Here is an 11463-nt window from a genome sequence, read left to right as displayed (position 1 = left end):
TTCTCATCGTTCTAAAGTACTACTATTACTTCTATAGACATCTTTTTCTCATCGTCCTAAAGTACTGCTATTACTTCTATAGACATCTTTTCTCATCGTTCTAAAGTACTACTATTACTTCTATAGACATCTTTTTCTCATCGTTATAAAGTACTACTATTACTTCTATAGACATCTTTTTCTCATCGTTGTAAAGTACTACAATTACTTCTATAGACATCTTTTTCTCATCGTTGTAAAGTACTACAATTACTTCTATAGACATCTTTTTCTCATCGTTGTAAAGTACTACAATTACTTCTATAGACATCTTTTTCTCATCGTTGTAAAGTACTACAATTACTTCTATAGACATCTTTTTCTCATCACTCTAAAGTACTATTATTACTTCTATAGACATCTTTTTCTCATCGTTCTAAAGTACTACTATTACTTCTATAGACATCTTTTTCTCATCGTTCTAAAGTACTACTATTACTTCTATAGACATCTTTTTCTCATCGTTCTAAAGTACTGCAATTACTTCTATAGACATCTTTTTCTCATCGTTCTAAAATACTACTATTACTTCTATTGACATCTTTTTCTCATCGTTCTAAAGTACTACTATTACTTCTATTGACATCTTTTTCTCATCATTCTAAAGTACAACTATTACTTCTCTGGACATCTTTTTCTCATCGTTCTAAAGTACTACTATTACTTCTATAGACATCTTTTTCTCATCGTTCTAAAGTACTACAATTACTTCTATAGACATCTTTTCCTCATCGCTCTAAAGTACTACTATTACTTCTATAGACATCTTTTTCTCATCGTTCTAATGTACTACTATTACTTCTATAGACATCTTTTCCTCATCGCTCTAAAGTACCACTATTACTTCTATAGACATCTTTTTCTCATCGTTCTAAAGTACTACTATTACGTCTAAGACATCTTTTTCTCTATTTTAGCCCCAGCTGGAGATACAAGCAGACCTTGATGATTGTCTAATCAGGAATCTTCTGGACATGTTTCCTGCAACATGTTCAATGGAAGCCAAACATTGCCTTCATGTTTCAAATGGAGATCTGAATGTCGCTGCCCAGTTGATCATGGACAGGCAGGAGAGTGGTCAAGCTATTACTGACTCTAAGGTAGATACTTATTATTGGAATATTTATCATTAACAATGATGTTTTTGCTTTCTTTGTTTCAATGCAGAGAATTGTTCAGGAGATTTGGAAAGTTTTTAATTTTCCTTCAGGAGAGGGAAGTGTATGTATGTGTGTGTGTGTGTGTGTTGTTTGTATGTATGTATCCAATGACTCAATTGAGAGATGGTCAGGCTGGAATACATAGAACTAGGTTCAAATCCTTGACAGGTCCATTTTTTAGGCCATTCTATTCTTTCAGCAATGAATTGGTCGTTGGATTTTGTTTAGTCATTGTAGAAGTTACCTTGCAAAAGACCAGCTTTCCTATCCAAATGGTAGAAGGTAATTTATATCTTTCTTATTGATAATGGGATACACAGTGGCTCTACAGGCTTGCCGTTTTAATTTATTTAAATATTTGTACATTTAAGTTGTATTTTTTTTTTAACTATATAAATGCATGATGGATCAAATAATAATAATAATAATAATGATGATAATAATAATAATAATGATAATAATAATAATAATAATAATAATAATAATAATAATAATAATAATAATAATAATAATAATAATAATAATAATGAATATGGCTGCACAGTCTCTATGGACTCTTGGCGTGAATGTGTTCGTCACTTTGTGTCAGTCTCTTTCTATTATCCAGTTAGTAATCTGCCTCCATGAATCTCTGTCTAGTGCAAGTGTTCTTAGCTTTAGAATGTCATTATATGTGTTAAGGTGCTGAGGTAGCTGGATGTTTCCTTGTGTTGTTGCAATCAGTTCTTCGGTTGTTGTTTCTAAATTTGCTATGTGGTCTAGTGGTATGACACTCGCTTTCAGATCGGAAGGTCCTGGGTTTGAGGCTCGCGCTCGGCGCATAGTTGAGTCTTGGAAAAGACTCTTTACTCACATTCTCTCACCGTACTCAGGTGTAAAATGAGTACTTGGCCGTTAACAGCATTGTCTTTGTCCGAAAAATTGTAATATCGCCTAACAGGCGTCATGTCCCGTCCTACATGTTAAATGTTGCTATTGACCAGGTACCCCTTGTAAAGCGCTTTGAGCACATTTAGTGGGTATTGCGCTATATAAAGCTCAATTAAAAATTTTTTTTCTTTAAATGTATGTGATATTTTTTGAGATCTTGATTCAATGTTGTTGGAAGTGAAGTTGGTGTACGCTCTCTGTATTGGGCTCCTTGCTTGAAGTAATCATCCGTTGAGGTTTGTGCTGGAATATTTTCATCTCGCCGGAATCAAAGGAAAGTTTTATGTCTTTACTTGCTTGAACTTTGTGTAACAGAGTCTATAAGTGGACCTTTAACTTATTGTAGATGTCTTGTTTGTTTTGTTTTTTAACAGTGACATAACACACAACATATGTCTTTATTAAGACGTTTAAATGCTAGAGTATAGTGTTAGATTTTCGTTATTTTATTCTTTTAACGACAGATTGCTTTTTACACCTTTTGATCACATTTAACCTCAACTTGATATAAAAACTGTTGTTATTGAAAAAATGAAAAAGACTAAAGTTATCATGTTCCTTTTATTATTTATTAATTGTGTGGCTTTGTGGTCTTGTGGCATGACTGGTAGGTCCCTGGTTCAAATTCCGCTTTGGGCAGTGCAGAGTTCAGTCTTTGAAATTGAAAAGGGCTCTTTACCTGTCATCTGCATTTTTTGCGGCCACAAATGGCAATTTGCGGCCACAAATATCATGGTGATCCGCAAATTTTGGCAAATTTTCCAAAATTGGCAAATCGTGGCAAATTTTGGGAAAATTGGCAAATCGCGTGGCAAATTTTGGGGGTAAAAAGAAGCGAAAACAAAATAACGAAAAAAAAGTGCAAAACTTGAGAAATGTTGCAGCTTTGCCTGGGCCCACAGAGTTCTGTGCCTGGGCCCAAACCAAGGGAAGCTACTCTCTACGGATAATGATCCTTTAAAATTAAATTAATAAATGTAGCCTCCTTAAATGTAATAAATTGTCTTTTATATATATATTTTCTGTATCGCATGTTAATTTTTACTGAAACGCTTAGTTCTCCTCGACAAATTTTTTTGGCAAATTTAGGGGGTTTTTTTGGGCAAATTTTGGCAAATTTTAGGTCCCAATTTGGCAAAAAATGCAGATGACAGCTTTACTCACATTCTCTCACAGCATTCAGTTGTTATATGAGGAGTGGCTGTCAGATTAGAGTGTTTTTATTGGTCAAAAAAAATGTAATAGTGCCTTACAGACATCATGCCTCTTCCCACATATTAAGTGTTGCTGTTGACTTCAGACCTTTATAGAGGTCTTTGAGCACATTTGCTTACTTATTCCCTTTGTGCTTCAGCTGCACCACATAAGGCCAAAATCATCACGGTCTGTTTGCGATTGAGCACATGTAGTAGATATAAAATCTCAAATTTCAAGTTCAAGTTCGTTAAATTATACGGTAAAGATTTTAAATCCTGACTAGTTTAATATTTGAGTGAAGAAAACTGTTATTGTATTCCCTTATCCATCATTATTGTAGGCAGAAATATTGTATCGGTACTTATCATCCAATTGTACGTTGGTTACTTTTTTTTTTTTTTTTTTCCTCCTTTTTTTTCTTTGGGTAATCCAGAAATATAACCGTAAATCAAAGAAGACCTCGGACATCAAATTAGATGATGAAAGTGTGAAAATGTGCGTCATTGAAAAGTAAGTGCTTTGTTAAAGATTGTTCTGTTCCTTGAATTACAATTTTTTTTTTCATTCTATAATGGTTTCTTCTAAAAATACTCAGGAAAAATATATAATTATTTTTCAGAGTATAATGATGTATAATTTCTATGTTATACCATTGAAAAAACAAAACAAAACAAAATTGACAATCACTAGTTTGATATTAAATAGTGGGTAATGTAACTGTTGCTGCTCGAAGCTCAAAGAAATAAATAACAATGTGAAATTGAATGTAAGCTTCAATTTAATGTACGAAAACATATCAAAATGGTACTTATCATCCTATTGTAAGCTGGTTACAATTTGTTTTGTTTTTTTCACCACCGGTTTGATGTTGAGTGATGGACAGAGTAAAATAAAAAAGTTTACTCATCCATCAACTATGTGGTAGAATAAAGGTTCGGAACTTTCTGAACTTTTGGATGACTTTCATTGATCGGATAATTGATAAAACCAGGAGTTATACTCACCCAATTTCCAATGTGGAAGAACTGTTCAAGAGATTTTGTCTAAGTAAAATGGAGAAAGTTATGAAGGATGACGATCACCCCCTTTCACAAATATAATAAGTTCGCCATGAGGAGCCATCGCCTTATATCTATAAAAACAAAGACAACACATCACCTTAATTCATTTTTGCCACATGGTGTTCGAATTTTTAATGCGCAACTGTGATTAAAATTAAATACTATCTTTCAAATACACTCACACACAAGTTCGAACTAAAGGCCAGAGGTATGGCCTATCTCAATTTATCAAATTAATTTAATATATAAAGTGTTGCTATTGGTCCTTTGTTGTATATTTTTACATTTTTGTGAATTTGCTTATATATATGTATACATTGTCGCCATAGATTCTCAACTTTGTGTTTATACATTTTTATGCATGCCACATCTGTAAACGAATTTCCATTTGTTTTGGGATGAATAAAGTATTTATTATTATTATTATTATTATTATGTTAACGCTTTTTTTTTTCCTTCCGGCTTTCCCTTATATAGGTATTCTTTTTATGATGCTGCCGAGAAGAGAGAACGCATAAACCTCCTCCTTTGAAAAATGTGAGTTGATAATTTGAATTAGGGCTTCCAAGAAGGACCATTTTTCAGAGTTTGTTTTATCTTGAGGTGTTTTTATTCCACATTTTTTATATTAACTTTAGATCATTTGTGACCCATCGTCTCAAAACGGTATTATGTCGGAACGAACCAGATGCTTAAAAGCCGAATTAAATGTCAAACTGGTCAAAAGTATAAATTGTTGGCATCAGCACCCTAAAATATGGTATCCATTCTCCTCAATAAAACATACAAACTCAACATATGTCTGATATTTCTGGTTATAAATGCAATTTTCAACATCTTAACCAACCCGACTTAATACCGTTTCGAGGCGAAGGGTCACATTTGTCAGATTGGATACAATAGGGCTTCCAAGATAGACAATTTTTCAGAGTTTGTTTTATCTTGAGGTTTTTATTCCACATTTTTATATGAACTTTTAGATCATTTGTCAGGTTGGATACAATAGGGCTGCCAGGAACAGTCCTGCATTTGCATACCTGCCTATTATTACAGACCGTCCGTAATTGTTACGGAAATGTAAGGACAATTACGGACTTACGGGAATATAAGAAATACTACTGATACAAATGGTCGCAATGTTAAATTAATTTTGTTGTTTTTTTTTTCATTATTTACCACATTTAACAATAAAAAATCTCAATAATGTGTAGAATTTGTAGCAGATGTAGTTTTTACTTATTCAATGGACTTGATTTCTTATGAATATTTTGCCATGCTGTGGAAAATGGACTTTGATTGAGGATTGACCCGCATAAGTAGTAGGCCTATATAACATGGTAAGTTTATTTTACATATTATATAAAATGGTGTATCTATCATTATTTTTGTTTGCTTTAGTATTACTGAAATTTGACCATTAATTACTGATGAATTTTGTATTCCTTACTGAATTTGAAATTTTCAAGTAGGCAGATATGCATTTGGGACTACTGTCCCGTGTCACCGCCTCATGTCCCTCATTTCAGCCCAGTTGTTGATAGTTATTAGTGGTAGGAGTATATGGCTGAGTACAAAGCAGAGCGGATATATGGACATCACGGTTATATTGACATGGCATCAAAGTCCCGTTTTTTTTTCCCGCCATAGATCTGGACTGAATGGACTGAATATGATATAATCCTCTATGGTCAATTAATACACGTTTGTGTGTCAAAAAGTGTATGTAGTTGATGTCAGATAATATTATATTTTAGAGAGGTCAATGACCGAGGTATTATTATATATATGATGCCTACAATACGAGGGTCAATGACCAAGATATTTTAAACTACTTCGGATTGGTAATATTATCGTTTATTCGGCTACTCTCCCTATTTAATTTTGGCAGTGTATATTTGTGTGTGCATGTCTATTATTTCCTCTCTCAATTTGTCCCAAAATGTCCCTCATTTTGACTTTCTGAACTTGACAGCCCTGGATATAAGTCTACAATTCTAAACTTGAATTGTTTTGCAACTCATGAAATTGCACTTTCCATATCCAATGAATGCTTTTTTTGTCAGCAAATATTTTAAGATTAATGTTGATAATGATTTTCTTTTCTCTTTCTTTGTTTTAACACAGGAAGCCAAGAAACTCGTACGTTACAGAGATGGTCAAATAGTCAGCATGAAAGGAGAACGTTTCTCGGAAATTAAAAAATGACAATCAAAGCTCGATGCCTGGTTGTCATGGAAATTTGGCAATGTTAAAAGTGATTTTGCCAAGAAATTGAAAATATATTGGTACATGTTTAGGTCACTACATTCATATTGTTTATTGTGTAGAAATTCCTCTTGACACTGTTGTACAAATGCTTTTTTAAATGATGATATTGATGATTATCATTTATTATCATTGTTAGTTTTATCATCATCATCATCATCGTAGTCATTGTTGTTATTAATCAATAAATTCACGAGTGAAGTCAAAAATATAGCAAAGAAATGAAATAATCTTTTCAACTGAAGATTAATGTACATATTATAAGCCATTACGAACAGCATTATTAACTGTTTTACAATTTTACAGGACTATATGCATACCCCATTTATGGGCTCTCATTTTTTATTTTCTACTTTTTAACATTATTTTAAAGCATCATCCTGGGCGGGGTCCTTTGACCTCCCATGGTGGGCAGGAGGTCACGCCGTGTCTTCTATCCCCTTATATCTGTTTTCTGAGTTACTTTGCGACGCTGCACTGCGGCTGACGCCTGGGTTATTCCAGTCTTCCCTTGGAATAGACCCTAAAGAAAAATTTCCCCTTAGGGATGAATAAAGGGAATTTCTTTATTTAAAAAAAAAATTATTCTCTGTCTTGGAATGCGATTACTTAGTTTTGTCTCAGCCCTGGCTGTGTCATTGACTGGGACAGAAACAGTCAAATGTGTGGTTATATTTTTGGGAGATGAAATTTTTTTCCTTGTATAAATCATCTATTATTGTTAGTTGTGGATTCTGTAAACATTGAGTGTGTTCCTTTTTTTAGTGGGATCCTGTGCTGGTGTCTGGATGAGACTTTAAGGTGATCTCAAACTAAATACACTGATGGTATGCCCTTGGAATCTACATCTGTTCCCTACTTGAACCAATTCTCCTTATCTTATCTTACTTTTTCCTGGGTGCTTTGATTGTAAATCTAAAATATTTTGACTATTCCATTTTCTTCCTTCTTTTTACTGGCACTGATATGACCTAAGTGTGTCGCAAGCGCCGTACAACCCTCAAATACAAACAAAGCATCATCAATACTTTTGAGGGAGGTGAAAGTTGAAAAAGACAGAGGGTTTGGTGTATCAACAAACACTCAATGCTTGTTGGAACATTGAGTATCATCATGTGTGGTGCTTTTAGTGAGAGCGGATTGTGCTTGTACCGAAGAATGAAAAAGGGAGTAGTGGTGTGATATCATGAATTACAATCCAAATTACCAACTTAAATCCAGTTTGAGGAGTATGTTGTTTTTTTTTTTTTGAAAATGTGAGAAAATGGGCATAAATAATTGGAAAAATAGGATAAATCTTTTCAAATGGTTGAAGTTGGTTGGCCAGTTTGGATTTTATTTACATTTCTTCTTGGCTCAAATTGAGACAGGAGGATAGGAATTATTTCCCTTGTAATGTGAATGGGAACAAACTATCAAGATTTTTATTGCTACAAAGAAAGAAAGAAAACCTTGGGTTGTAGATCACAGCATTTGTCTCCATGTACATTTTGAGGGATTCTTTTTTAAAATTCTCCACATTAATTAATATTAATATCTCATTTAGATGCCCTACTTTTATGTGTTCATTTATATCATGCATAAGATATCGCTACTGGCTGGTGTGTGTGTGGGGGGGGATTCTGACCTCCCATAGTGGGCAGGGAGGCACTTACTGCGTCTTCTATACCCCTGTATCTGTTTTTTTACATTATGATCAACGTCTTCTAAATGAAAGGGGTGGAGGATGGTGTAGAGGTGTTATTAAGTCAAACTATATTTACCATTAATCCATTCCATAGGCGTTTTTTATATTTTATTTTAAAGAAACTGAGTTGTAATTCTGTTTTTACTTGTTTTTATACACTTACTTCATTTCTTGATACTTAACTCACTCAATCCTAGACATTTTTGCTACTTTTCAAAATTGGAAAACAATGTATTAAAAACGAGCACGTACATAGATAGTTTTATTCAACTATCATTAACATGCAAAAACTAAAAAAACATTAGCTTTGATACCACGCGTATAATTTGTCTCAGAAAAAAACGTAATAAATAGGATGGTAAAAGTAACCCTGGGTAAACTACGGATATAGTCGGTGTTAGGGTTGGGTGAGTTAAAAGTATGGGTGAAGGAATCAATTGTATCCTTTTATTTTGTTATATGTTGTTTTGGAGTAAATTAGTTTATTTTTACTTTTTCCTTTATCACATATCATTCCTGAAATATAAACCTAAACTAAAATCATTATGATTTACGTTTTATTTGTTACATGGCCATATAAAACACTACCTTTATTCCTTTTATATCTTTAATAAGTTGCTTGTTCCATTATTTTTTGTTTTTTGTTTTACTTTTGTATTAAATTTTGAAATGATATAAAACATTTACCATGGTCATGACTGTGCATTCTAATTCTATAAACAGAAAAGTGGAAAACGGTAAGGGCTGCCTGAAGCCGGTGATCGTAAAATACTAACGAAAGAGAGAAAATGGAAAGGCTTCGTATGGGAACAACACAGAACAAAACTGTTTTGTTCCCATACGAAGCCTCTCCATTTTGACTAATTCTATAAACAATAGCTTTTTAAATTTGGAGCTTATGGTTTAAAAATATATGTCCGAACAAATCAGAATTTATTATAGTTTACAAATTCTAATCTAAAGAAATTGTTCAGACTATGATGTTCGCATGGGTCGGTGTACAATCCGATAGTGATGTCGTTTCTTCTTCTCTTTACTAGCCTATCCTGCTTCTTTGGTTTGTGATTGTATTTTTGACAGGGGATATTTTTTTTTTCCTGTAAATCTTCTGCCTGTTTGTTCTTGGTTATTTATAATTTAGCTTATGACATCTTTAGGTTATGATTTTGATTTACATTTGTACTATTTTTGTTAGATTGCTTGTTTTTTTTTTTGTTTCAGCGGTCTCTCATATAACCTCAATTGTGTTGGAAGAGACCTAAAGCAACAAACAAGCAAAACAAACAAAAATTGTTCAGAAATAAAAACGAAAAGAACAAAACAAACCACTCTCTCCCATTTTCCCTGAGATTATTAATTGCCATTTCTTTGCCATCTTTTCTGCTGAATATCGAAATAGAAATTATTGATTGATTGTTGATCAGAAAGTTATTGCGGGAATTGCATAAAATATGTTTCCTCTGATTGATTTATTAAAAAGTTCTGTAATCCACTTATATCGAGAAAACTGAAATTAGTTGACTTAAATCATATGAAGGGAGACAATTTAAACATAAGCTTTTATACATAGCAAAATATTTATTAAATAGTTTTACAGGGGGTCCCAAACTAACAGGAACACTGACCATGTAGGATGAGACATGATGCCTGGAGGACCTTATTACTATTTTTTGTCGGCAGTGACAAAATATGGGTAAAGAGCCTTTTTAAAGGACTCAACTTTTTATCGCCCACATCAGGATAAAAGCAACTGCCCCCCCCCCCCCCCCCCCCCCCCAAAAAAAAAAAACATAACAAAAGGGAAACAAAAACACAAGAGACAAACTTTATATGAGTGGACTTGCATAGGTACATTTTATAATAAATAATACAGTACAATTACAAGTCATTACTGAATAAAAGTTACAATTGGGTTGTGCATTTACTATTTTAGTACCACTAGAATTTTCAAGAGTTTTTTTGTTTTTGTTTTCAAGATCTCTTATTACTTTTGTAACTATGTCATATCTGTTTGATGTTATCGTACACAAATATAAACATTTTTGTTGTAAATATTGTATTGAAATGTAAAGTTTGAGAAGAATCCTCATATTAGGTGGTGAACAAAATATTAATGATCTTTGTTTTGTTTTATTCAAAGATGAATAATAAATCAAATTGTCTGTTGAAAATGAATAGTCAGAGCGAGTTTTTAAAATATTTTTTTTTTTAGCATATAGGGAATGAGATTAGCGGAAGATTAGTGTCCCTTGATTGGACGTCACCTTACAGAGAGAACGTCAATTTGGTTTTAAAGTGTCTCAAGCCGCTTTCACTGGAAACGATGACGAGAGACGCATGCGCTCAATCAACATGACGTTCTCTCTCTAATAACTTTTCCGCCGGTGACGTCACAGACTATGGGTGACGTCCAATCAAGGGACGCTTATCTCATTCCCTATAGGTGGTGAACAAAATGTTAATTTATTGTTACGTGTTGTATTTGTAAAATCATCACCTGAAATCATTATTAAAAAAAGAAGATAAATGTGTTAAGGAAAACCGACTATTCCTGTACATCGTCTTCGAAATATTTTTTTTAGATTAAAATCGAAAAGTAAAATAAAAACCAATGTCACCAGCGTGGCTCAGCGGTACGGTCTTTGCTTCCTACCCGAAAGGTATCGAGTTTGATCAGCCTCTGATGCGCTGTGTGGCCTTGAGCAAGTCACCTCGCCTTAGCTCAATTTGCAGCGCTGCACTGCGGCTAACGCCTGAGTTATTCCAGTCTTCCCTTGGAATAGACCCTAAAGACAAATTTCCCCAATGGGATGAATAAAGGGAATTTATCTTATTTATTTATTTATTATTGCACAAGTCTATTGGTGAGATTCCAATAGCTCAATTGCTAGGGCATTCGCTTCCCGACCTCCCATCGTGGGCAGGGAGGCACGTACTGTGACTTCTATTCCCCTATATCTGTTTTCCAACTTGCTTTCTGTCTTTGTCTTGGAATGAGATTACTTGGTTTTGTCCTGGCCGGATACCCTAGCTGGGAGGGAAACAGTCAATGTATAGTTAGTTTTGGGAGATGATATTGTATTTCCTTGTAAATCATATCTTTGTTATGCATTGTATTATGTTT

General features: G+C 33.6%; 1 protein-coding gene across 1 annotated transcript in view; it reads left to right on the top strand.

Annotated features, from left to right (window-relative positions):
• Positions 1-10510, top strand: part of LOC144967074 (uncharacterized) — a 17424-nt gene extending 6914 nt beyond the window's left edge. The window contains exons 7-10 of the mRNA XM_078903892.1: positions 957-1139; positions 3760-3836; positions 4865-4924; positions 6512-10510. Coding sequence (XP_078760018.1) covers positions 957-1139; positions 3760-3836; positions 4865-4919 — 315 coding nt within the window. The 3' untranslated portion in view covers positions 4920-4924; positions 6512-10510. The remainder of the gene's footprint in view (positions 1-956; positions 1140-3759; positions 3837-4864; positions 4925-6511) is intronic.
• Positions 10511-11463: the final 953 nt, after the last annotated feature.

Source organism: Berghia stephanieae, chromosome 3 (assembly GCF_034508935.2).
Source record: "Berghia stephanieae isolate SIO BIC M18660-M18661 chromosome 3, UCSD_Bste_1.3, whole genome shotgun sequence".
Taxonomy (NCBI): Eukaryota; Metazoa; Mollusca; class Gastropoda; order Nudibranchia; family Aeolidiidae; genus Berghia; species Berghia stephanieae.
Note: the sequence above shows the minus strand (reverse complement) of the source record. Positions and strands in the feature narration are given on the sequence as shown.